This window comes from Alligator mississippiensis, chromosome 2 (genome assembly GCF_030867095.1).
Source record: "Alligator mississippiensis isolate rAllMis1 chromosome 2, rAllMis1, whole genome shotgun sequence".
Taxonomy (NCBI): Eukaryota; Metazoa; Chordata; order Crocodylia; family Alligatoridae; genus Alligator; species Alligator mississippiensis.
This window is the reverse complement of record NC_081825.1, coordinates 240041552-240068582: the sequence shown is the minus strand read 5'-3', so window position 1 is coordinate 240068582 and position 27031 is coordinate 240041552. Positions and strand designations below refer to the sequence as shown.

The 27031-nt window shown below is 47.7% G+C and overlaps 1 protein-coding gene across 6 annotated transcripts in view; it reads right to left on the bottom strand.

The window, feature by feature from the left end:
* INO80 (INO80 complex ATPase subunit) overlaps positions 1-24507 on the bottom strand; it is a 126714-nt gene extending 102207 nt beyond the window's left edge. For 2 of the 6 annotated variants that reach the window (XM_006261366.4, XM_059722988.1), the window contains exons 1-4: positions 21630-23754; positions 2757-2942; positions 987-1153; positions 778-845 (exon numbers count right to left, since the gene is read on the bottom strand). In XM_006261366.4, coding sequence (XP_006261428.1) covers positions 778-845; positions 987-1153; positions 2757-2899 — 378 coding nt within the window. In that variant the 5' untranslated portion in view covers positions 2900-2942; positions 21630-23754. Of the gene's footprint in view, positions 1-777; positions 846-986; positions 1154-2756; positions 2943-21629; positions 23759-24183 lie in introns of those variants that run through there. The other 4 variants (XM_059722987.1, XM_014595487.3, XM_059722986.1 and 1 more) reach the window with 4 other exon arrangements.
* Between the last annotated feature and the right edge of the window lie 2524 nt (positions 24508-27031).

Genomic DNA, 27031 nt, shown 5'->3' with positions numbered 1-27031 from the left:
ATATCACATCTTCATAAGTTCTCTCTTGGAAAAAATAGTTCTAGTTTGGCTGGTCCAACAAGCACACAGTACACCTAAAAAGCAGGGGTTACAAACATGGCTTTGAACTATTTTTATATTCCTCCTACCATGGAGCTGATACTGTGCCAGTTGGGTCCCTGACGTAAATTACACAAACCTTCAAACAACTGCTAATGGCTCCCTAAAGCTATTCTTGACAAGGGGCTGTTGAAGCATAATGGAGTCCTGGCCACACATTATTTTCATAGCCAGACGCCCTGTTCTAACACCCAAGAAAGGTGGTACAGAATTGCTACACGTCTCAACGCTAAGGAAAGATTTCCTTGGGTTAAGGGCTTCCCCATGAGGCTGAATCTACATACTTGAGGTCTTCACTGTATCACCGGTGCAGCGACAGGAAGCCCCAATGCTCAGGAACGTTAGGGCAACTATACTTTCAACAGCTTTTCATTAAATTTAAAGTTTTGAAAAGATGAGGTCAAATGAAGTGGACTCAAGAGATACAGAGGGCAAAACGTGAGTGAACCACATGCAACTTCAATTTAGTAGGTACAATCTAGTATTTGGGTGAAACATACTTTAATCAACAGTTATTAACAACTTCAAGTTTCTTTAAAAAGCATTCAGAACTCCATAAGTGTAACAGGGAGTAAAATCACAAAATTCCTTTGATTTCCCAACTCTGGGTGGGACCTACTAGTGGGTATGCTACAGCAGTTTTTGATCACAGCTCCCCTTCCCTTTCAATAATCTTACCTTCAGCCACTTTCTGCTTTTCTTCAGTTTGGAAAAGTTATACAGACTCCCCTTTTCTGACTTTGGCTCTGAGAAAGAAGAAAGAACGTTTGTTTTAAAAAGCAGTCATTATTTTATAATAAAAATGCACTCCACAAACCCAATCAAGGATACTACTGTACCGCACCGGACCTTAAGCAAACAGGAATTCTGTCTGATGAACAACTTACCTGGCTGCAATATCCCATTGAGGGAATGTGCATTTAACATCCCCGAATTCCCTGCTTCAGAAGATTCCCCAAGCAACGAGTTTGGGGGTTCCTCCTTAACTTGCATCAGGGGACCCCCAGACTGAGGCAGTAAAGGATTGTCATCCAGTCCATCCTCACTTTCATCACTGTAATAAGAGTAATAAAACATGATCACAGCAAGAAAGAAAGACACAGAATCAGGGACAATTTGCAACTGCAATATCCAATTTTCTTATGGGCTGACACTTATACAGGGGATTGGGAATTAGGGACTGCAAAGGTTTCTATATGTATGCAATAATTATTTAGCCATTGCTAAGTTTTTTTTCCATGAATTTGGCAATTGTTTTGTATTTTGACAGCATTATCAACTTATTAAAAGAGCTTAACAAATGATCCAATAAAAAAAGAAATGCAACACAGATTGAAAGATGGAAGTATCTTAAGAAAATAGGAAGAAGGGTGTAATGCAATTTAGCTTGAATAATTTTGGAAAGGAAAGTTGTAGAAAAATCAGGCTTGACGGATGGCCACTACACAATTAAAAACTCTGAAGATCAGTTCTCATAACTTACATATGATACTCTTTATAGAAATTGCAATTAAGGCAAGCATTGCAAACGCCTCTGCAATATACTTGCTGTCCTATATAGGGAAACACATCCAGTGCTCTGCTGGGAATTTATGGGCCTCAATAAACACTATTGTTTCTCAGCCACAAACACAATGAAGCAATAAAACAAGACAATAATCACATTATACACAACATACCTCCAAATATATCACGGGACAAAGTGGCAAATTTGGTTAGGTAGGGTTAAGGTACAGTAATAGTCCCAAGTTTGCCATCCTCTCAAAGGTAAAAGTGAAAGTTCACCCCACTATCACTCTGAGTCACCAGCTGAATCAGTTTGTGGAGAGTTCATTTAGCTTATCACACATAGAACTTTTCCTTGAGAAGTCTAAGCCTGAGCACAGTTTTTCTGATCTCATCTCCCAGCAGCTATGCTGTGTTGGGAAATTGGAGGAAGGGTAAGCAGGGATCGGCCTCACCCTTTGCCAAGTCTGGAGCACATTTCTTCTCCAGGTCTTAATGTGTATATGTCATGGCTCACCCTAGCTTCAGTGCTGTGACCCCTATTCTAGAACAGTCAAAAACTTGAAAATCCATCATTTCTGGAAGGTACTTCATACTTGGAGATTTGTATCTTAATACTTGTATTTGTTTCCTACCACATAATTCTTTATCTGGCCACAGTACAGTGATGCTACAGATAGTTAAAGGCTAACTTCTCGTAAAATCAACTTAATATTTAATAAATTTCACCTAATTTTCACAAAACTAACAAACAGAATCAACCACTGAACTATAGAAAAAGTTTTGAAAGGCTTTGATAATTTGCATCTGGACTAACAATGCACTGGAAAGGGTACCTAGAAAAGCTGTGGAACCTTTTTTGCAGGCAGTTTCAGAGCAAGTTAGACAAATACTTATCTGGGCTGGTATAGATGGGTATGCTCCTACCTTGAGCTGGGGGTTGGACTAGATGACTCCCTGAGTTCCTTCTGCTACTATAATGTGTCAAGTTACCAATCAATATAAGATGAAAAGACTGCAATATAAAATGCTTTAAAATGCAGAGCTCATACTGGATAATTAACCCTTTACTGTGGGTTTACTCAGAAACAATATTACATAATCTTTATTTTCCAGGTGTCCTATATCTAAAATAGGAAAGATTTTGATACCTGGATATGCTTCTGTTGAAGATGGCAGATGTCTGTCGGAGAAACTGATCCAGTCGTAGAGCTTTTTCCAGATATTGCAGATAGAGGGGCTTTGCCAGCTCTGTGCAGCTGCCATCCTCCGTGGCACCCAGCTCTGAGGCCATAGAACAAACCTCTCCTCATGCACAGATGCCTCCAAACACACAGCTGCATGAAAACAGAGTGCACTCATTATTGTCACCTCCCTAGGTAGGGCTAAAGAGAAAAAACTAGATGAACTGATGGAACCCACTACACAGGCTGGATTAAAAATCAACAATTTTTTTAATTTAAGCTTTTTTTTATTTTAAGATGCTTTTTTAAATTATAAGCCCATATAAAGATAGTTTTAATGTAAGATGCGTTAAAGCTCAAAGATATCATCATAGAATACAGATTATAACTTTTAATTATATACTATTTGAGATAATATATTCAAGTAACCTTTTTAGAAAAGTTTTATAAATAGGTCACAACAGACCATGGACTTTATTAGGGGCCCAATTTTATGGGGTTCCCAGAGGTTCCTGTATAGATTAGTAAATATTAAAGAAAACTAGAGGTGCACCAATACATCAGTCCCATATCACATTGGCACTGATACAAGGCAAATTGACATTACTGGCAATCAGCTTTGTTTGGCTGATGTGGCCAATAATGTTGCCAATAAATGCCCCATGCATGCGCACAGCATGAAGGTGGGCAGGAGTGCAGCTCATCAGCGTGGAAAGCAGCATCTGGCTGGTAAGTCTGTTGTGGGGGAGGGGAGGGAAGGGGCATGGGAAGAGTGGAGGTGGGCAGATCGAGGTCCCCACAGTAAGGGAGGGAGGGAGGGAGGGGGGCTGGGGCAGGCACTGCACAACCAGGGCAGGGCGGGGCAGGGACAGAGCTGCAAGCAGCTTGTCTCGGCGGCACGGGAGGGGAAATAGGGTGCTGCTCCTGCCGCTGTGCGCACCCCAGGAGGTCGTAGGGTGTTTATGCCCCCCAGATCTGTGTGCAGGGCAAAGGCAGGCTGCTGCTGTGGACTGGGGGCAGCACTGGGGGGACTGAACCAGGCTGTGCACTTATCTATCAGTGCCGTATCGGATCGACACTGATAAAAGGAAAATTAATGTTATAAGCTTTCAGCTTTTTTTGGCTGTTGTAGCCAATAACATATCAATAAATAAATTATGCCTTCTGGCTGGGGCCTCTAGACACCACATGCACACATGCAGCTGCAGCATGCACGCAGCCAGGAGCACAGCTGGGCAGCATGGAGAGCAGCGCCCTGGAGGTAAATCTTTGGAAGGGAAGGGGTGTTGGGGGGGGGGGGGGAGGAGACTGAACGCCCCACAGTGAGGAAAGGAGTGGGGTAGGGGCAGACGTAGGGGCTGGAGCTGAGGGCACTGCCTAGCCAGGGCAGTGAATGGGACCCCAGGGCTGGGATTGGGAAGGAACTGCAGGCAGCTCGTCCAGGGGGTGCAGGGCAGGGGGGGAGATTTGCGGATGGGGCAGACATGGGCTTCCCACTGTAGGTTTAGGGCTTTCCATCCTCCTGCCTTTGTCCCAGGAGCCACTCACTGGCTTCATGCCCCCTGCCTGTCTGGCGGCAGTGGGGGGCGGTGAGTTATGCCTCCCACTGTCAGGTGGGAGACACGATGTGGCCAATGCACGGCTCCCAGGGCAACGGCAGCAGGGCGGAAAGCCCCAAGCTCACAGCGGGCAGCTCGCCTCTGCCCTCGCCCTATTTAGCTCCACTCCTAAAAGCAACCCCGCACTTAAAAATAGTGGTGGTAGCACTTGAACTAAAGCTCATTTGATACTTAGAATGACAAACGTTTAACAAAACTTACATTCTTCTGTTACAAATATAGGTATAATAGTTATGATAGTAGTGAGAGAACTTATTTGTATAGCATAGTTATTTCAAACATGCACAGCAGTTTATTTAATCTGAAAGAGCTACTTAAGACTTAAATATGGCAACATGCAGTTGTAACTGAATTTGTTCAAGCTTGAGCTTATGTTTCTCAAGAAGCATTAAAGAGCATGTTGAAGAGACTTATCTGCTCATTTTAGTCACTGAATGTAGCAATACTTTGCTACAACTATGGAGGGGATAGTCTCCCCTGAGATCTGTGTCACATAAAGCATACAATACAAGCCCAAAGAATCATTTTGGGAAATCTTGGAAATGAAACAAATATATATATTTTTAAGCTTACACAAGCAGAACTAGCATTTAGTGTTGTGCTCTTTGTCATGTGTATTCATGTGCATGATCTGAAGTGGATTCTCCATATTTTCAAAAGCTTTTAAAGCAAAAGAGACCATTCTGATCACCTACTCTAACTCCCTGGGCAACACAAACCACAGGATTCCCCTTCATTAACTCCTGTTACACTTGAGCCAACATATGCATTTTAGGAAAACATCCAATCTTGTTGTAGTCATGGAGAATCCATCACAACCCAATAAAATGTTTGAATGATAAATTTATCGTCAGTTAAACTTTTTCTTGGCTAAACTAGTGTAACTTCAAATTTGTTTGTGTAGACCAGTGGTCTCCAACCTTTTTGAGTAGGAGGTCACTTTTTGAATTAATCTTGATCTACTGTGTGCTGCCCCCTCCCAGAGGCCAGTCGGGGGGGGGGGGGGGGGATCGAGGCAGAGGGGAAAAAAATTATTTGGGGTCACCCCTCAGCAGGTAAGCCCGTGGAGCAATGGGGTGGAGGAGACGGAAAAGGGCTATGGGGGGCCAGGGCAGATCAAGGCCCCAGTGGTGAAGGAGGAAGCTGGGCACAGGCAGGAGCAGGAGCTGGAGGGAATAGGCTTGGCTTGGCCAAGTGGTAGGACAAGCGGGATCCACCGGTTGGTGACCACTGGTGTAGACATGTATAAACCAAATACCTCACCCCTTAACTTTTTCTCTGATGAGCCGAACAGATTGAGCTCCTTGAGCATGTCATTTTTTAGTACTTCTCTGAACCCCCCTAACACCCTTTTTAAAATGATGACACCAAAATTAGACACCACATTCCAGTAGTGGTTTTACTGAAATGTCAGCTGCAGGGGAAATACAACCTCAACTCCTACTCAACATTTCCCTTTTTATACAGCTGAGGATTACAACAGCTCCCTTAAACTTAGCGTTGCCCAGGAAGATTACATTTAGCCGATTATCTGCTGCGATCCTAAAGCTTTATTCAGAAACACTACTTCCCACCCCCTTCTGAAGTCCATATATTTTGCTTCTAGTTGCTAGACTCTACATCTGATGACACAGAGATGGAAGTATTTTGTTCATACCCATCTTACCTAACAATCCTGATTGCTCTGTATCAGGGACTTGTCTTCATTATTTACAATTTATACAGTCTTAAGGTCATTTGCAGATTATCAGCAATGATGTGAATTATTAGTATTTATTACTATATTATCAAAGCACCTAGAAGCTATATTCATGGACCAGGATCTCACTGTAATAGGTGCCATGTAAACAAAGAAATGTCCTGCCCCACAGAACTTACAAGCTAAGCTTACAAACAACTAGGGAAGCACAACGTAATAATGCTGGTCAACCTGACAGACGACTGTGACAACAAACTGTCATATTTTGTAGGCACTGCAGCAGAGGAGAGATTCGACTGAGAACAACGAAGTGTATTTGTGGATGCTTACAAGGAGCTCCTTGCTAGCATGAAAGGAAACAGGAAAAAGTGCTGCCATCATGGACTGCTCACAGACTAAAGCTGACTTCTTGATAGTGAGAAGTGAGAGCTGGAGTGGGGACTGGCCACCAGAGCTCTGAAAGTGAAGCAGCTTATTAGTGAAGCTTGCTCTTCAAAAAAAAGACAAAGACAGCAAACAGATAACAATCAGAGAAATGAGACAGAAAAAAAAATCACTGGATATAAGGACGACAAGATTGCATTTGTCAGGGCTACAGAAAAGGATGTTGCAATAACCGAGACATGAGATGAAGACACCTTGGACAGGAGTTTTAATAACATAGGTAGAAAGGAAAGGCCCTATCTTAGATATGTTATGCAGAAATAATCCCTACTACTTATCGACACAGCTCTATTAGATCTGGAGAGTTGATGATGATAATGGCAGGACAACTGTACTGTCCAAAGTGACTGAGAAAAGAAGCAGCAACTAACAGCACCATTTTAACCATGCTCAGCTTGATCATGAAATCCATAGGGTAATTTCAGGAAGATAAGCAAAGAGTTCAGTCAGAACAGAAGGAGACAGGTCTGAAACAGAGTAATCCATATACAGGAGACAGATCTGAATCATAAGTAATCCATATACAGGAGATGGATGAATTTTTGCTTGTAGGTGAGGTTATCCAGAGATAAGGTACAGAGGGACAAGAAGAGAGTACCACGGAGTCCAGAAAACTTCCACAGAGACTTGGAGTACTCATAAGGAAGATCCTCTGAAGGACATGTTAAGGGAACAATAAGAGAGGAAGGAGGAAAACCAAGAAATGACAGACGCACAGAAGCCTTCAAGAAAACCCACAATCACTCAAGTAAAGGACAACAAGAAATTGTTTTTTAGCACCCAAGTAAAGGACAACAAGAAATTGTTTTTTAGATATATAGGGAGTAAAAGGAAGGCCCAGGGAGGAATAGGACCACTGCTAAATGGGCAGAAGCAATTGGTGACAGTCAGGGGGGACAAGGCTGAACTCCTCAACGAGTTCTTTGCCTCAGTGTTCCTAAGCGAGGGGCACGACAAGTCTCTCACTGGGGTTGTAGAGAGGCAGCAGCAAGGCGCCAGACTTCCATGCGTAGATCCTGAGGTGGTGCAGAGTCACTTGGAAGAACTGGATGCCTTTAAGTCGGCAGGCCCGGATGGGCTCCATCCGAGGGTGCTGAAGGCACTGGCCGACGTCATTGCAGAGCCACTGGCGGGAATATTCGAATGCTCATGGCGCACAGGCCAAGTCCCGGAGGACTGGAAAAGGGCTAACGTGGTCCCCATTTTCAAAAAGGGGAGGAAGGAGGACCCAGGCAACTATAGGCCGGTCAGTCTCACCTCCATCCTTGGTAAAGTATTTGAAAAAATTATCAAGGCTCACATTTGTGAGAGCCCGGCAGGACAAATTATGCTGAGGGGAAACCAGCAAGGGTTTGTGGCAGGCAGATCGTGCCTGACCAACCTAGTCTCTTTCTATGACCAGGTTACGAAACGCCTGGACACAGGAGGAGGGGTGGATGTAGTATACTTGGACTTCAGGAAGGTCTTCGATACGGTATCCCACCCCATACTGGTGAACAAATTAAGAGGCTGTGATGTGGATGACTGCACAGTCCGGTGGTCCTTGTGGCTGCCTATAAGTTCATCACTGGGGCGCAGAAGGGAATTGGTGAGGATTTATTCACCAAGGCGCCCCCGGGGGTTACAAGAAACAATGGCCACAAGCTAGCAGAGAGCAGATTTAGACTGGACATTAGGAAGAACTTCTTCACAGTTCGAGTGGCCAAGGTCTGGAACGGGCTCCCAAGGGAGGTGGTGCTCTCCCCTACCCTGGGGGTCTTCAAGAGGAGGTTAGACGAGTATCTAGCTGGGGTCATCTAGACCCAGCACTCTTTCCTGCTTATGCAGGGGGTCGGACTTGATGATCTATTGAGGTCCCTTCCGACCTTAACGTCTATGAATCTGTGTCAAAGGAAGCTCCCAACAAAGCAGGGAGATAAGGATGGAATATCTGTTCTGAGATTTGGCTAGAAAGGTCATTAGAAAAATTGGTGAGAGGCTTGAGTTGAATAACCGGGGCATAGGTTGGTCTTGGCTAGTAAGTGGGGAGAACCCTAGTGACTGTAGACTATCTGATTAATGAGCAGTGTGGGCCAACCTTTCTGGCAGGTGTGCCCAAGTAAGCCCTGCACCCTCCCCAAGTGCCACTCCAATCTCTTTTCCCTACCTGATCTGTTGCTCTCTTTCTGCTCCATGACCTATCTACCACTGTGTTCCCCGCTGCCTCGCTGATCTGCCATGTCACACACGCAGGTTGCCCATGCTACCTGCAGCGTACATGCCATGGGTTGCCCACCCCTGAGCTTAAGGATGAAAGGCAGAAGAGAGATGGGACAATGGTCAGAAAAGCAACTGAGCTGAAGTGTGTTCAAAGAATCATAGAGCTGGAAGGGACCCCAAAGGATCAACGCATCCAGCCGCTTGCATGAGCAGGAAAGACATCTGGGGTCAGACGACCCCAGTCAGGTGACCATCCAGTCTTCTCTTGAAGACCTCTGGGGAAGATGATTGCACCACCTTTGGGAGGAGCTTGTTCCATAGTCTGGACTCTCTAGCTGTAAACAAGTTTTTCCTAATGTTCAGCCTGAAACTATCTTCCAGGATTTTGTGGCCATTGTTTCTAGTTTTCCCCCCGGCCACCCTGGTGAACAGTTGTTCACCGAGCCCGATACATGCCTTTGATATAGTGGTAAGCTGCAATCAGGTGTCCTCTCAGCCTTCTTTTCTTTAGGCTGAAGAGTCCAAGATCCCTCAGCCTTTCTTCATATGGCTTGCCATGCAAGTCCCTGATCATGCGGGTGGCCCTTCTCTGGACCCTCTCGAGCTTTAGCATGTCCTTGTTGAAGTGCAGCGCCCAGAACTAGATGCAATACTCCAGCTGCAGCCACACCGATGTTCGGTAAAGTGGGAAAATCACTTATTTGGATTTACTGGAGATGCATCGATTGATGCATGCCAGAGTTTTATTGGCCCTAGTGGCTACTGCGTCACATTGCCAGCTCACATTCATGCTGGGGTCAATTGATACCCCCAGATCACTTTCATCTGTAGTGCTGGTCAGGTTAGCAATGCCCAGCCTGTAGGTGTGCTGGGGGTTCTTTCTTCCCAGATGCAGCACTTTACATTTCTCTATGTTGAACCTCATCTGGTTCCATTCTGCCCAACGTACCAACCTGTCTAGGTCTGCTTGTATCTGCAGCCTATCTACAGGAGTGTCCGCACAACCCCATATCTTGGTGTCATCCACAAACTTGGCCAATGGGCTTTTTACCCCCTCATCCAGGTCACTGATGAAGATATTGAACAGCACTTGGCCAAGTACTGACCCCTGGGGTACACTGCTGCCCACATCACGGTGCTTCTCAACCTGTGGGTCGTGACAGTGGGTTGCAAGAATATATCAAAAGGTTGTGATAAACTTAAAAAATGGATCAATGAACATTAAAAATGGATTTTCCTTTAATGGAGAAAAACATGGGAAACTAGCTTTTCCCTTGCAACCAGGCAGAGTTCCAGTCTGCAAGGGGCTGGTTGCCCCCACCGCAATGCCCCATACACCCCCACATGGGTTGGGAGAGAGGGGCATTGGGTTAAGACAAATGGGTCCAGGTACAAAAAAGGTTGAGAACCACTTGTTTAATATATGAATTAAACTAATGGCTCTTCCCAGAAATAATCTGTTATTTGTATAATGGGAACAATTAGATAATAAATCCAATAGAAAATAGAAATGTATCAAAGTGGGAAATCACACTATTTGCCATATGTATCCCAAAGCACTATTCCTGAAAGCTATCCGTAATATCCTCTCAGAACTACAATGACCGAAAATAACCAAAAAGAGAAAGCCTTTCTGTTACATTTTCCCACTGATGAGTATTATGGGATGCATATCCAATTCTTATGAGATACTTATCCTATCCAATTACCTTGCTTTCTTTTTTGTATCGTGGGACGTTTAATTTTCTAATTTAAGGCAATATCCACTTCCACATTTATGTTAAAAAGAGAACATACATTTTATTAGGTGGTAAGTATAGTTTATATTCCCCTTATAAAATCTGTGTTAAAACAAATAGAAAGTTACATTATACATCATTTCTTAGAATCATAGAAAATTAGGGTTGGAAGGGACCTCAGGAGGTCATCCAGTCCAACCCCCTACTCAAAACAGGACCAGCCCCAACTAGATTATTCCAGATGAGGCTTTTTCTACCTGGGTCTTAAAAACCTCCAAAGATTGAAACTCCACAACCTCTCAACCTGGGGCAGGGGGTCGGACTTGATGATCTGTTTAGGTCCCTTCCGACCCTAAGTACTATGATACTCTTTGGGTAACCTGTTCCCATGTTTTACTACCCACCTAGTAAGAAAAATGTTCCTAATATCCAACCTAAACTTCCCTTGCTGTAACTGGAAACCATTGCTCCTTGCTCTGTCATCTGCCATCACTGAGAACACTCTAGCTCCATCCTCTTTTGAACCTCCTCACTTCAGGTAGTTGAAGGATGCTATTAAATCCCCTCTGTCTTCTCTTCCCTAGACTAAACAGGCCCAGTTCCCTCAGCCTCTCCTCAGAAGTCATTGTCCCCAGCCCCCTCACCATTTGCACTGCCTTCTGCTGGACTCTGTCCAATTTGTCCACATCCTTTCTGTCGTGGGGGCCCAAAACTGGACACAGTACTCCAGATGTGGCCTCACCAGTGCTGATTAGAGGGGAAAAATCACTTCCCTCAATCTGCTGGCAACACTCTTACTAATGCAGCCCAGTATGCCCCTAGCCTTCTTGGCAACAAGCTTATTGTCCACTGTAACCCCCAAGTCCTTTTCTGCAGCCTAGCCAGTCAGCTCCCAATGCATGGGATTGCTCTGTCCCAAGTAGAGGTGGACCAATATACAGGTGCCATATCGGATTGGCACCAATAAAAGGAAAATTAACATTATCGGCTATCAGCATTTTGTGGCCAGTGTAGCCAGTAATGTACCAATACATAGAATACACCTTCTGGCCAAGGCCCCCCAGATGCCACATGCATGCACGCAGCTGCAGTATGCACACAGCCAGGAGCGCAGCCCGGCAATGTGGAGAGCAGTGCCTTGTGGGTAAGTCTGTGAAGGGGAAGGGGGTGGTGTGGGGGTGCAGACAGAGGCCCCCATGATGAGGAAGGAAGTGGGGCAGGAGCAGGGGCTGGGGGTGCTGTCCAGCCAGGACAGTAAATGGGACTCAGGGGATAGAGACTTATCCAGGGTCACGGTGGGGAGGAAGGAAGGAGGCGGCTCCCTGCCCCTGCACGCACCCCTGCAGAAGGCATGGGGGGCATGTACCCCCCTTAGATTTGTGCACAGGTGGAGACAGGCTGCCCACTGTGGGCTCAGGGATGTCCACCCTCCTGCCTTTCGTCCGTGTACCCAAGCCCATGGCAAACAGCCCACCTCTGCCCTTGCACCGTTTGGCTCTTCTCCTAAACGCGTCCCCATGCTTAAAAATGGTAGTGGAGGCACTTGCACTAAAGCTCATTTGACGAGCTTTAGTTCAAGCACCCCCACCATCATTTTTAAGTGCCAGGATGAGCTGCCCACAGATGGATGAGCTGCCCACAGCTCTGTCCTGCTCCCTACCCTGGCCCCAGGGTCCCATTCACCACCCTAGCTGGGCAGCACCCCTAGCCTCCACCCCACCCCACTCCACCCTCACTGTGGGGGCCTTAATCTGCCCCCCATGCTCCTTCCCTACCCCATACCCTTTTTCCTGAACAGACATACCTGTACAGCACTGCTCTCCACATTGCCCAGCTATTAGATCGGCTATTGGTATTGGCCAAGAAAATCTCTATCGGTGCACCCCTAGTCCTAAGTGAAGGACTTTGCACTGGTCCCTTACTGAACCTTAGGACATTTCTTTTGGCCCAATCCTCCAATTTATGTAGATCTCTCTGAATCCAAACCCTACCCTCCATCATATCTACTACTCCCCCTATTTGGCATCATCTGCAAACTTGCTGAGGGTGCGCTCTATGCCATCTTTCACACTGTTGATGAAGATACTGAACAAAATCAGCCCCAGGATGGACCCCTGGAGCACTCCTGATACCAGCTGCCAACCAGACTTCAAACCATTGATTACTACCCTCTGAGCCCAATGATCCAGCCAGTTTTCTATCCACCTACAGTCCAATCAGCCAGCCAATACTTCCTTACCTTGCCTGCAAGGAAGTCGTGGGAGACCATATCAAAAGCTTTGATAAAATCAAGGTATACCACATCCACAGAGCTGGTCATCTCATCATAGCTGGCAATCAGGTTGGTCATACCTGACTTGCCCTTGGTCAATCCATGCTGATTGTTCCTAATCACCTTCTCCTCCAAGTGCTTAGAAATGGATTCCTTAAGGATCTGTTCCATGATTTTTCCAGGGACTGAGGTGCAGCTGACCGGTCTGTAATTCCCTGGATCCTCCTTTTTCCCTTTCTTAAGTATGGGTACTGTATTTGCCCTTTTCCAACTGTTTGGAATCTCTCCCAATCACCATGGGTTTTCATCTGAGATGATTGCAGTGATCCTACAATCACATCAGCCAACACCTTCAGCACCCTCAGGTGCATCCTGTCTGGCCCCATGGACTTTTACATGTCCAGCTTTTCTAAATAGTTCTTGTGGCTGAACTGGTAGTGGTACCAAAGATGGCACTTGAGAATAACAAAGAACTTAACCCAAAAGCTCAGGTAAAACATTTAGCACAGGGGTTAGCAACATATGACCCATAGGCTGGATCTGGCCCATGAAACCACTAGATTTGGAGCTCAGAGCCAAAAACCTTTGGCTGTGCATGGGCTATAGCCATGCAGGTGGGAGCTTTCTTGTGTGTTGGTCCCTTGCTGCTGCCACTTCTCTCTACCTCTGGTACCCTGGCTACGATGCAGACACAGCTTCCAGCAGGTTCCAGAAGCAACCTGAGGAGGGTGTGGGGCGCTGCCCCCGGACGCGAGGAAGCCGGCGGCAGATTCGGTGGGGGGCGGGGTGGGGGTGTCCTCGGTGCTGAGCGGCACCGAGCGGTTGGACATGAAGCTGGCGGATGCTCCACCCGACTCCAGTGGATCCCCTCAAAGTGCAGGGACCAGGGCAGTTGCCCCTGTTCACCCACCCCAGGGACGGCCCTGGTGCTAGGGCTGGACAGCTTCCAGCTGTGCTCATGCTGCAGTCAGAAGGCTAAAGGAGAGAAGGAGGGGAGGAAGAACAGGGGTAGCATCCAGCAGCTAAGCCCTGGTTCACTGCCCACTAACTGGAATCTGTGCCCATGCCACAACCAGGGAACTAGGGCGAGAGAGAAGCAGCAGTGGTTGGGATGCAGCTCTCAACTACCTGGCCCTGATGCGCCTGCAAAGCCCCCCGTGGCTGATGATTTGCTGAAGCCACTTGATTTGCACTGGACCATCCTATGGCTTGTAAAGGTTACCAGACACTGATTTAACAATATCACATATCCTAAGGTTGCAGACAGAGCTAAAGTGCTTAAAAAAATTACAACGCTTTACAGTTGATCGATGCATCTCAAGCAAAAAGGGGAAACACTGACTGGAGCTTTCCCGGGGACCAACGTACAAGAAAGCTCTGTAGATAAGGACACTAGGAGAGCCACTCTTGCAGGAGCTGAAGGAACAGTTCTCTTTCAGCATGACAGGAAGTAGAGGGTCTCAATAGGACAACTCAGGTGCCTATACACCAATGCCAGGAGCATGGGAAACAAGCAGCAGGAGCTAGCCCTCCTGCTCTCAACTGGGCATTACAATCTAGTAGGGATTACAGAGACCAGGTGGGACTCCTCACATGAGTGAAGCACAGCCAGAGGGGACCGGGCAAGGAAGAAATGTAGAGGTGTAGGTCCCTATGTGAAGGAGCAGTACACTTCCTTGGAGGCCGACATCAGCTCCAAAGAATGGCTTGAAACCCTCTGGGTCAGGCTGCAAGCGGGGGGAAGGCTTAGGAGGTGCACAGGCCAACTAGAGGTAAAGCGCTCCTAGACATGGTCCTGGCCAAAGGAGACAACCTAGTGACTGACTTAAATACAGAGGGTACCCTGGGTGATAGCAACCATGAAACCATCATGTTCACTGTCTGTCACAAGGCAGACAAATCAGATAGCAGGGTTGAAGTTTCGGACTTCAAAAATGCAAATTTCAACAAGCTCAGGTCACTAGTAGGAATAGTGCTGTGGGACCAGGGACCGAAGGTGAAAGGAGTGCACAGAGCGTGGACATTCCTTAAGGACATGACCCTTGAAGCACATAGGAAGTCTATTCCCATGCAAAAGAAAGGTACCAGAAAGCAGGGAAATCACAGTCCTCCTAAGAAAGAAGAAAGAGGCATACAAACAATGGAAGCTTGGGACAGGCCCCAAGGAGGACTACACAAACAACGGCCCGCAATTGTAGGGAGGAGATTAGAAAAGCGAAGGCAGTGACTGAACTTAAATTAGCAACAGGAATCAAGGACAACAAGAAGTCCTTCTTTAGGTATGTGGGGAACAGGAGGAAAACAAATGGGGAGTGTGGGGCCATTGGTCAACAACTGAGGACAGCTGGTTACTGGCACTCAGGAGAAAACTGAACTCCTGAATGACTACTTTGCTTCGGTATTTCATTGGCCCAAGGGGAAATTTGTGCCAGATAGCGTACAGAATGAGCAGGGCGGGAACAACTGCCTTCCTACTATTGCTGTAGAACTGGTGCATGAGCAATTAAAGAAATTAGACATATAGAAGTCAGGACTGGATGATCTACATCCAAGAGTGCTGAAAGAGCTGGCCAACATCATCACAGAGCCCCTGGTAAAACTCTTCCAAACTGGTGGAATTCCAGAGAGGTCCCTGAGGACTGGAAGAGGGCCAATGTTGTGCCCATCTTAAAGAAGTGGAAGAGGGAGGACCTGGGTAACCATAGGCTAATTTGCCTGACCTCTATTTCAGGAAAAATCCTGGAAAAATTAATTAAGAAGTGTGTGTGCGATAGGCTTGCAAGAGGTAGGATCCTGAAGGACATCCAGCATGGCTTCATCGTGGGAAGGCCTTGTCTTACTAACCTAATCTCCTTTTATGATCAGGTAACTAGCCACCTGGATAAGAGGTTGACACTGTATGCCTTGACTTCCAAAAACCCTTTGATCTGGTATCCCATGATGCTCTTGCGAGAAAATTGGAGGACTGTGGGCTTAACTGCGAGACAGGTGGGTATGATGCTGGCTGCAGGGTAGGACCCAGAGAGTCCTAATGAACAGATTGCTGTCGTCCTGGCAAGAAGCAGCCAGTGATGTCCCACAGGGGTCAGTGCTTGGTCCAGTACTTTTCAACTTATTTATCAATGATTTGGATGTGGAGGTAAAGAGCTCACTGGCGAAGTTCGCAGACGGCACCAAGTTATGGAGAAGTGTGGTCAAGCTTAAAGATAGGCTACAGATACAGGATGATCTAGACAGACTAGCAAGTTGGGCAAGTCGAAACCAGATGAAGTTCAACACTGAGAAATGTAAAGTGCTCCACCTGGGGACGAACAACCCCCTACACACCTACAGGCTTGGCGGTGCCAAACTGACCAGCACCACGAATGAAAGAGACCTGGGGATAATAATAGACCACAGTATGAATATGAGTTGGCAGTGTGACACTGTAGCCAGCAGGGCAAACAATATGCTGGCATGCATCAATCGATGCATCACCAACAAAACCAAGGAAGTGATTCTTCTGCTTTACTGGGCATTGATGAGACTGCAGCTGGAGTACTGCATCCAGTTTTAGGCGCCGCGCTTTAACAAGGACGTGGTAAAGCTCGAGTCCAGAGAAGGGCCACCCGTATGATCAGAGACTTGTATGGCTGCACTCAGTGGTGGTGCTGGGAACAGGGGTTGGGGTTGGGGGGGCTATGGGCCCCGCTGCAGCCCTGCCGCCACAGCTGCCCAGCCTGAATGCAGCCCAGCCAGGAACAGCCCAGCACTTACCCGCATGCACATACAGGGGCATGTGCTTCCCCCCACCCCTGCACCCTCTGGACAAGCTGGCTGCAGCTGCAGGCTGGGCTTTGCACCCTGAGCCCAGATGCATGTGCCCCCTTCCCTCCCCCACTGACTGACCAGCTGGACTTGGGGGGGAGGGAGGGTGCCGTGCACACATGTTCAGCCCCCACAGCCCAGGATCAACTTCAAGAGGCTCCGAGATCCACCGGTCAACTGGTTAGTGACCACTGCGCCTTACAATCTATGAATCTATGAAACTACTTCATCCACTCCATCCCACTCTATCTAGAGTACACTTCCATAACTTTAAATTATTTCATTTGGGTTTAATTTTACAATAGTTAAGCTCCACTTTGCCATCACAGGAGCAAATGGACCAAACAGTTATGACAGTGTTTCAGAAACTAAATGGCAATTTCATAACAAAACCACATTATGTGCACTAGACTACATCACTTCTCTACACAGCTGCCCTACTTTGCAACACGGGTATTCCTGCAAGTCAAACTTTTAGGTTGCTGTCACAGCAACTTCTGTACTGTGAGTTGCACCCCTGCATTAATTATGAACCTGTGCCCACAAAGAACTTCTTCAGTGGTCCAAAACAGGTGATATTCATATTCACAAGATAAGTACTGTAGGGCAGACGTGGTAAGATTTCAAAGCCCAGCCTGTGCAAAGTCTGCGCTATGCAGCCTCACACTGTCATGGAAAACACCTTGCTCAAGCTTTCCATGACATTTAGTCTGACTAGCTGGCTTTAGGTGGTTTTGGACAAGGTGGCAGTAGGTAGTTGTTGATCATGACCCTGTGCTTCTATGCAATACCAAAGCCAGATGAGTGAGACTGTGTCAGAGGATGTGTTTACAGAGAGGGTGGCAACAATGTGCGTTTCCACTGCACACTCTGCCTTTTCCTCTCAGGATTGTAACAGTGGACCCAGGCCTTGTACCCAAAGTTAATTTGCAAGAGGAACCCCTCACAATCACCCTATACATTGCAGAAGCTGGGCATGCACTTCCACACATTGTCGCGTATGCACATCCGTTAGCTGCTTTGGCAGCCAACGGGCACACAAGTTCCAGTAATTCAGGTGATTAAGCCATACAACATGGATACTGTCAGCGCTTGTGCCTACCTCCACCACTAGATCTGGAATACTCATTCACCTGTTTGTACATACAGCAGCATCAACCTTAGCAACACTGTCCTCCATCATGGCTGTGTTGGGGCAAGTTGCCTAGGGTTCATTCACTTCACACATGGCTTTTTGATTCTCTCCACCATTCAAAGATCTTCTGCTGAGCCATGAAACCATCACTGTGCTGTGCCCAAATCCTATAGAGAATTTCACTAGGTGGCACACCCTCAGCCCATGAAAAATGAAGGACAGAATGCTGCTCTTTGGTGCACATTAACAGCTGTGCTGGCATGCTGTTGAAGTACTTGTTAGCGTCACATGTGTCCAGTGCAAAATGATGGGTGCATTGGACCATGCTGCCACCAGGGCTCCCACCTGCTGTGTAATTTCCCATTTGTTGCAGACATGCAGTAGAGGCAGCCATTGTGCCTTTAAGTTTCTGAACACCCTTGTACTTCAGTTCAACTACTGTGTGTTCTCCCAAGCAGTAAATCCCTGCACTTTTAAAAGTTTAGTTTTACATCTATCCACAGCCTTAAGAGAGGCAGAAGTGAGGTTGTGCCAAAAGGTTTGGAGTCCTAGCTAGCCTTAACTTGAGAGAAGTAACCTTGATTAACCTTCAAGACACCACAGTGGAAGATTTAAACTGAAGTACCCTTCCCTCCCTTTCTCAACTAAATGGAATGAGCTGGGAGGGGAAGGGAGGGGAAGAGAGAGTTTTGCTTTTAAATCAGTCTATTTTAATGTGTAGCTAGTTAGTAAACAAATGTTAGAAAAGAACTCTCCAAGGACACATTCAGAAAGCAGCTAGTTATGTTTCACAGTAAGGGCTTCTGGGTTTTGGCATTTACTTCTATAATCCTGCAGCCACCAACATCAAACATACTGCCTTTCTGGAAGTGGAGAGAGTGTTCAACTTTAAAATGTACAATTTTCCAGGTTAAACAAATATTTACTAGCTATTACTGAACTCGAATGCAATGTGCTTTTGCAATAAACAGCAATTTAAACCAAAAGCTCTACATACATGCATTCACAATTTAAAAATAATGTTTTACTGCAGGAACAAAGAAAATTGTTGCATGTCTAATTGTAACATGGGATCTTTCCTCAATAGCCTTGTCTCACTTTTTTTTTTTTTTTTTAACCCAATGGGACCTCTCCTCCCAGCTGAAGCCCAAAGGATTGCCTTTTCCCCTCCCTTTACACCTAATACTGACGCCAAACATCATGGTAACCCAGCCTCCCTAGTGCAATGCACATTTATCCTACAGCTTAACTGCTATAAAATCCAAGGAAGCCCATCCATTTTACACTTTAGTCACATGGATGGGTTGTTTTTGAACAGCAGAGATTTAAAAAAAAGACATACCATATATTCTATCCTTTTTGTACTTAAAATATTTTATTAAGTGTTGCCAGATCTATATTTTTAGATTGTTAGTTTATTAATTTCTTAATTCGTAATGGAAATCCAGATTTTACATACATATTTTTTTCTGTGCACATTTCATTTAGCTCAAAATTTTATCCGAACAAAGGCAAACCCAGGGCTCTGTAAACATTGTCACTGTGTGATCATAAATGCAAACACAGCTGATAAGCAAATAACCCAATGGTTCTCAATCTTTTCAGAGCCATGGCACCTCTCATTAGACTCAAGGAACCCCTTGAAAATGCCAGCTCTTAGTTTTCACTCATTTTTTACTACAGAAAAATAGGGCAATTCTCCTCTTGCAAAGAAACCAGAAAGACTGCAACTGGTCAGAAGGTTTTGGATACTATGGATTCTTGTCTGAGATGCTTATACATGATTCACAAGATAAACCTAGTCATCTGCACATCTAACAGTACTAATATTACCTGGCACCCCACCACACCCTTAGAAGGATCTTGCTGCACCCTGGTTGAGAATTGCTGAAATAACAAATGGCATATTTGCAACACCATCTTTAATATAATGAACTTCCATAAATCAAGAAATTAAAATGCTCACTGAACATCTGCAGTCTGAAGTCAATGGGACCTGTTCTTTTAAATCACTTACATGCTTTTAAAATATTGTATGCTTATACAATTTAATACAAGTTTAAAACCTTACTGTAGACTTGTATACATAAAGCAAATGCACAATTATTTCTGCTAATGCACCAAGTCTAAATAAGTACACTCAACACTGAAACTGTTTTGAAATGAAAAAGATGTTATGCTAGTAACAGGACAATTTAATAAAAATACAATGTTACCCGTTTACGCTTCAAACATATAGCACATATTTAGTTTTAAACAGAACCAGCCCCACTGAAGTAAATGAGTACAATTAGTTATGCACACGACTAAATCTTTACAGAAGTGGGGCCTTCATTTTCAATTTGTTTTCACCTATAACAGTTTTGTAGAATTCCAATGAGATACACTACTATTTGAGAGTATAGTTCGAGAGTATCTTTTAAAATCTCTAACATTTTAGATCTAAATTTACAATGAACAAGTCATATGTCATATTAGCATGAATTTAAGTTAACTATATCAGCCTGTCAACCTTATTTAACTTGGGTCTCTCTAACAATGTCACCCAGTTATAAAATAATGGACTAGGCCATCCTCATCAACCTGATTGCATGGGCATACTGACCTGGGGTAAGAGAGGAAGTCAGGCAAAACTAAAGGCTTTCTTCAACTTAAAAGGGCTTGTCAGAGTTCATGAAGGTGCAGCCTATGCTAGGAAGAGAGCTCTTTTGGCAGTACAGCTTAAAGCAGTGCCCCAAATTATGCCAATGGGATGTTTTGCCAGGATAAGTATATCGATAACAGAGCTTTTGCTGCACAACTGCATAAGTTAGGGATGCATTTTTTCCTTGTATTCTTAACTGACTCAGATAAAACTTTGAAGTATAGACCAAGCCCCAAGCCTTGTCTATAGTAGGAAGGTGTATGGCTTTTAACTACACTGGTTACACCCCAAACTGAAATGGCTAAATGACCAAGTTTTACATGTAGACTAGACCTAAAAATTGAACCCCAAACTCTTGAACAGCAAGAACCCTACGTATCTGACTACTAAAGCTCCTTTAGACTTTTATGATTGTTTTCTTTTACTTCCTCCATCCTTTTGCTCTTTGCATTTAAACCCAGAGTGATCAGGAGTGTCTTCACAGCCAATGAATCCTGGAAACACTGCATTTTGCTCTGCTGATGCACATTTCATTTTTCTTTTTTTTGGAGAAATTTACTCATGGGACAAAAAAAAAAAATCCCACAATGTAGCAATATTCTCAAGGTAAGTCTTGCAGACATGTAGAGGCTCAAGCCATATCTCAACCAAAAACATAAGCCAATATAATAACACCAGTTAGGGATGTGATTTTTTTTTTAAATTACATTTGTATACTAGCAAAAGGTATTGGATAGATGCAGTTCTATATAAGGGCTTAGGCATCTGTCTGTCCTTAATGCTCCTTAAATGTGAATAGCTTGAAAACTGTAAGAGAGAGAACATTTGTGTCTTCAGAGAAATTTCTTTGTTAAACTTTAGCATTTGTTTAATGACCATGTCAGGATGATCCCAACTTCCATAGCTGGGAAGAAAAGTCAGGGGCCAGGGCTGTTTCTACTGAGCTCCTCCTGGGAGGGCGCTGGGAGCCCAGTGTGGTGGAGAGGGCAGAGGGGCCGGCTAAGGAAAAGCGGGAGCCAGACAGAGGCACGAGACAGTGGGCAAGCAGTGGTGGCCCCATCCCAAACTCCGTGCATGGAAGGAGGTGCCTGGGACAGCAGGGAGGGCAGAGAGGGGGGCCATCTGAAGAAAAGTGGGAGCCAGGCAGAGTCATGAAGTAGTGGGCAAGCAGTAGCAGCCCCGTCCCACAGCCCAAACAGGGAAGGAGGTGCCTGAGGGCAGCACGGAGGAAGCCCTGGGGCATGGGTGGCTGTTGCGAAGTGCGGAGCCCGCCTGCCCTTACCCAGCAAAGAGGCGCACAGACGGTGGCCAGGTGACAGCATGGGAGGGTCCGCCTCAGCCCGCTGGATGACAGCAAGTGCAGGAAGGGATTGGTATCTTCAAATGTTCAGCCTATTTTAAGTTTTATAAACATTTAATTTATTTAATAAATATAAAAAGTAAAATCTGTTTGTTTTTGTTATATGGAATTCATCCATCACTCTTGATAGGCAATTTGCTAGTACTAACATAAAAGTGCTTTAGCCACTATAGCTTACTTTGGTTGGAAAACTGGTATAAGCCATAGTAAAAGCACTTTTTCTGACGTGATTGTATGTACACATACAGCTCCTTCTGGCTCTGTACAGTACAGACTATACTAGTAAGCCAAGCACAGTCCCCATTCATTTGTTTTTCCTGCATATATCTGCAGTGCACAAGAACAATTTCTGCAAAGAAACACAAATAAGGAAATAAAAATTAGCATTATGTACCTACAGTATTTAATCTCCATTCACTTTGAGCATGCATATGTAAAAATGATTTTTTGACTGATTCTGTACGCACATAACAAAAGTTTGCATCTCCCCACAATTTGAGATTACAAACAATAAGTCATTCCTTTGCCTTCTCTGATTAAAAGCCAGCTAAAACTTTACCATTAGCTTTTATAGGGCATTTTCTTTTGTTATATAATTTTTCTAGAAACTCTCTCTTTTCCAAGGAATAAAAAGTGAAACTGAAATCAATTAAATGCTGCTAGCCATTTCAAACTCTCTCTCTCATACAGGCACAGAATTAGATTTTAGTATCAATGCCAACCAACTAGAAACACTTTATTATAAGTGAACTCAAGAGAATACAGTAGTTATGGGAGCCTCATGAGTCAGATGTCATGCATGCATTTGACAGCGTAATTAGAAACATACAAGTGCAGGAGAGCGCTAACAACATGAGCATGTAGCCACCCAAAACAAAAATCAGGCGCTCTTTCCAGAAATATAGCTCCCAGGCTTCAAAAATGTAAACAAAAAACTAGGAAAGTGAGTTGAAGAAATCAAACAGATTGTTATACAATTAGGAGCAAAGCTGACTCCAGAAGGTAGGGGACTGCAGTTGTGGCAACACCACACAGAGCAGGCAGGCACATCCTCTACATTTTGAAGCATCTGCCTACAGGGCTGCCACGTGCACTGCCCCGCTCCAAGGATGATCAGGGCATCTGCTGTCACCCTGACACACTGCTACAGCCGCCACCCGTGCCCTTCCCCCCCACATAGCTGTGGTATAAATTACAGGGAGGTTGTTCAGCCTGAGCCTGGTAAAGTGTCCAAGGAAAGTTAAAGGAAAAATGTTTTTCCTTGCCATCTCCAGAGGATGTTTCTCAGTGTAAACTTCAGCCTGCGGAGCTTGTTGACCCATCTGGCCACAATGTAGCCAGATGGGTCAAACCCTATCCCCCCAGGAGACAAGGGCAACAAGACAAGTATTACAATTGTTCCTTGCAGGCATAAATGAGACCCAGAACAGATGGGCAAAAAGTGAGTTAAAAAAACCCAACCAAGTTCAGGTTGCAGCCCACTTCTAGGGGTTTTCCCCCATGATCTATTATAAAGCAGCAGGTGTTTTCAGTTTCACTGCTCCTGTACTAAGAATATAACAGTGAACCAAGACTTCCTAACTACACCACATAGGAAGAAGCGTTTAATACGTGCAGGGGCACAGGAAGGCAACGCCTGAACTACACAAACACAGCTTCTTTGCTCCTGGGAAAAACCTGTTAAAACTGAAAAGCACTTTCTGCAACGCAATGTGTTAGTACAAAACAACGCAGCGCAGCTCCAGGTGCCCAAATGAGACAAAAGTTTTCAGGAGAAAAACCTGAGCGGTTACTGAAATACTTTCTGACTGTGGCGGCCTGGCATGATCCGGTTTACATCCATGCACGGGTGGCGCAAGGATCAAGCCGCCACCGCCCAGGCAGAGCGGGCTCAGGACACGTCCAAGGGCTGCTGGGCCCAGGCTGCTGCCCTGAGGCCGGCCCAAGACGGGACGGCCCGTTCAAGACAGCCAGGCCGAGGGGACCTGCTCCGCGCCGCGCCCTGCCCGCGCTCCTCGGCTCCTCCAGCCTCGCGCCGGGCTCTGCGCAGAGCGCAGCGCCTGGGCCCTTCCCCCGCCCGGCCCGGCCCGTGAGCCCCGCGCTGCCGCACGGCCGGCTGGGCCTCCACCCCGCAACCCGCCCTCCCCCGGCGGGAGCGCGAGGCCCGGATGGGGCGGCCGCCGCGGCCCGATCAACCGCCAACCCGCGCGCAGCAGCCTCGCCCTGGCCCGGGGCGGCCCCACGCGCCCCCCCTCCCTCCTTCCCTCCCGCACGTGCGAGCGGCAGGGCCCGGGACGGGACCGCCGGCGCGCGTCCCCCACGGCTCCCCCCGCGGGGTGGCGTGGGGGCGAGGCCGGGGCGCAGGGACGGGCCCTGCCCCTTTAAGAAGAGGCCCGGCTGCCGCGGCCGCCGCCCGGCGGGGGGAGGGGAAGGCGGGGGGAGCGGGGCCGGGCGGGGCCCCGCGGCCCCGGCTCACCTGTGTGTCGGGCCCGGCTGCGGCCCCGGGCGCGGGGCGGCGGGGACCCGAGGGGGGCAGCGGGGCTCACTGCCCCGCTCGCTGCAGCCGGCCTGGCGCCCCGCGCTGCGCGGGCGGGCGCTGCCTGTGTCCTCCCGCGGGGCGCGCTCGGCTCCTGCCTCGCCAAGATGGCGGCCGCGCGGCTGCTGCTGCTGAGGAGGAGGCGGCGGCTGCGGGCGCTGGGACGGCGGCGGCGGCCACTTTCGCTCACTGAGAGGAGAGGAGCAGGGACACGGGGAGCCATGGCGGGGGGGAGGAGAGGCGCCATGGCCAGGCCTGAACAATCGAGCCCCGCACGCCCACCCGCCTTCCTGCGCCCCGCCCGGCCGCCGCCGCCCCTCGCGCGCCGCCGAAACCGCTCTGCGGGCCCCCGCGTCCGCTCTCCCGGGCCGCCCCCGCACGGAGGCCGCGCGGGGCGAGCGCTCATCGATGCGCTCCCGCCGCCGATTGATTGAGCCTGGCGCTGACGGAAATTGCCGAAGGGGTTCGGCCGAAGCGGCCGGGTGAGCCAGCAGATCTCGCGTGAAGGAGGAGGCAATTCTCGCGAGGGCTGGAACAAGCTGAGGGTGTTGCTGCAGCCGGAAGTGACGCAAGCAATAGCAGTCTCTCAGTCCCTAGCGCCCGTCCGGGCTGTCACGTGGGGTCGCCTGGGGCTGCTTCCTGTGCTGCAGCTCCGGCCCAGGGCACAGCGTAGCCGAGCGTCACCGGGCTTCCACCCGCTGGTGGACGGGCCTCGGCGCCGCGGGCTGTCGGGGAAGGGCGGGGGCGGGTCTCGGTGGTGTTTTGAGGCATGTGGGAGGAGCAAGGCTCCGCGCGGGGGGCAGCCCCGCCCTTCGTGCTCGTGGCAGGGCGCGCGGCGCCCCGTGTGGAACGGACGACGTCATTGTCACGTGGGCGAACACGTGGCGGAGCCCGGGGGAAGATCCTCGCTGTATAATCGTGTCTGGGGTTTGGGCCTTTCCCAGCCGTTCTGCGCCCCCTCCCGGCAGGAGGAAGGATCAGGTCTTACACTGTCCTTCCTCCTCTCCCTCCCCCAACCGGTCCTCCTATCTCTGTTGAGGCTTCAGAGCTGGTGTGAGACAAGAGTAGGTCGTGTCCACCCCAACACTGAGGTGCACCTGGAGCCTTGTAACTCAGCTAGTTCCTGGGGCCTACCTGCACCCATACCCCACCTGTTCAACCTTCAGTCTCTGCCTGAGAGCAGCTGCTGAGGACAAGCCCAGGCAGCCTCACACCATGCCAGCAGGGGCAGGCAGTGGACTGTGCTTGGTCCCATCACTGCCAGGACACGTCACTGCAGCAGCATAGTTAATTTAATTTGTTGAAGAAAATGTATGTGATTACATTGCACAGTGCATTTGTTCATTTTTTTAACAAGATGCTTTAGCCTTTACTACATGGCCCTACTTAAGTCACAAGTCTGTGGTCAGATTACTTGCTACTGTAAGCTTCTCCTCTTAAAAATATGGATTGTGAAGGCTGCACTTAAAGGGTGAATAGAAGTCCCTATAGCACTTGGAAGATGCCTCTGGAACTGGGTCTGACTAAGGGAGTATCTGTCCCAAAGAGATCCAGAACAGAGGTTTTAACACACGTTTATTTTCCCCATTTGTAAAAGTGATAGTATTTACCTATCTTCTGGGTTGTTGCAAGGTTTGGTAAAAGTAGGTGATGGGATGATGTAGATGAGGGGTGCACAACATAAGCAAAACAGTGAGTTTGTGGTGCTGAAGCAGGCCTGAGAGTTCCCTGCACCCTCTACGGTGGTCTGGCAGTGGGGGTTGCTGCCTGGCTGTGATTTGCTGCATGCTTGCCAGACCCAGATTGGGACTGCACAGGCAGTAGAGGCATCTGCCCCTCTGGGTCAGCTGCCAGTGTGCTGTGGCTGCAGAGTTGGCCTTTGTGTGGCACTACTGCCATGTGTGCCCCTGCCCGGCCATCTGGGCAGCTGTCACCCAGAAGATGTTTCCAGCGTGGTGGCCTGCTTTAAACTGTCAAAACACGTCCTTCTGGCCCCAGTTGGCCAGGAGTTCAGCCACAGTCAGCTGGGTCCAAAGTGCCAGCTCTGAGCAGGCAGAGTCCTGCTACTTGCCTCCCTAGCACGAATTCTGGTGTTCCCTATTTGAAAACTGAAAAATCTCTGATAAAAAAATCCCAAAGTCACTCTAATATACCCCAAAATCCATGTTCATCCACAATTCAAACAAAAGACTACTATAAAGAGAGTATGAGAGACTGTGATCAGTTGGGCAATGTTTTACTGCTATATCTACAGTGTTAAAGCAATTTGGAAGACTACCAGCATCTCTATCATAATAATAAAGTGAATTCTAAATACATGTTTAATGAATTCATGAATACATGAATATATGTTTTGCTGCCCCCGCAGGGGCTACCACCCCTGCTTGCTCCCTCAGCCCCCTGGATTGCTTCCTTGCCTGGCCCCATCCCCCACCAGCTCTTGCAGCCCCTCCCCCCCCCCCATGGCTGCCCCCTCCCAGCCCCCTTCCCCCTGGAACTGCAGGGGGGAAGGGGGGTTGGGTTTTTTTATTTCCCAGGATGCTGGGGTGGGGGGGCCAAGGATTGGGGGGAGGATGGGGTCAGGTGGGGTAGTGATGGGGGGGCTCGGGGTAGGTGGGGGATGAGGCTGGGCAGGGGTCAAGTGGGGGGGGCTGGGGCTGGGTGGGGCAGGTGGTGCTTGGAGGGCAGGCAGGGGGTGGAGCCAGGTGGGGCAGGTAGCGGGGGGGCGGGCCTGGAGGAACAGGTGGGGTCAGCAGGGGTCCCCCCATGGTCCCCTCTCCCCTCCTCC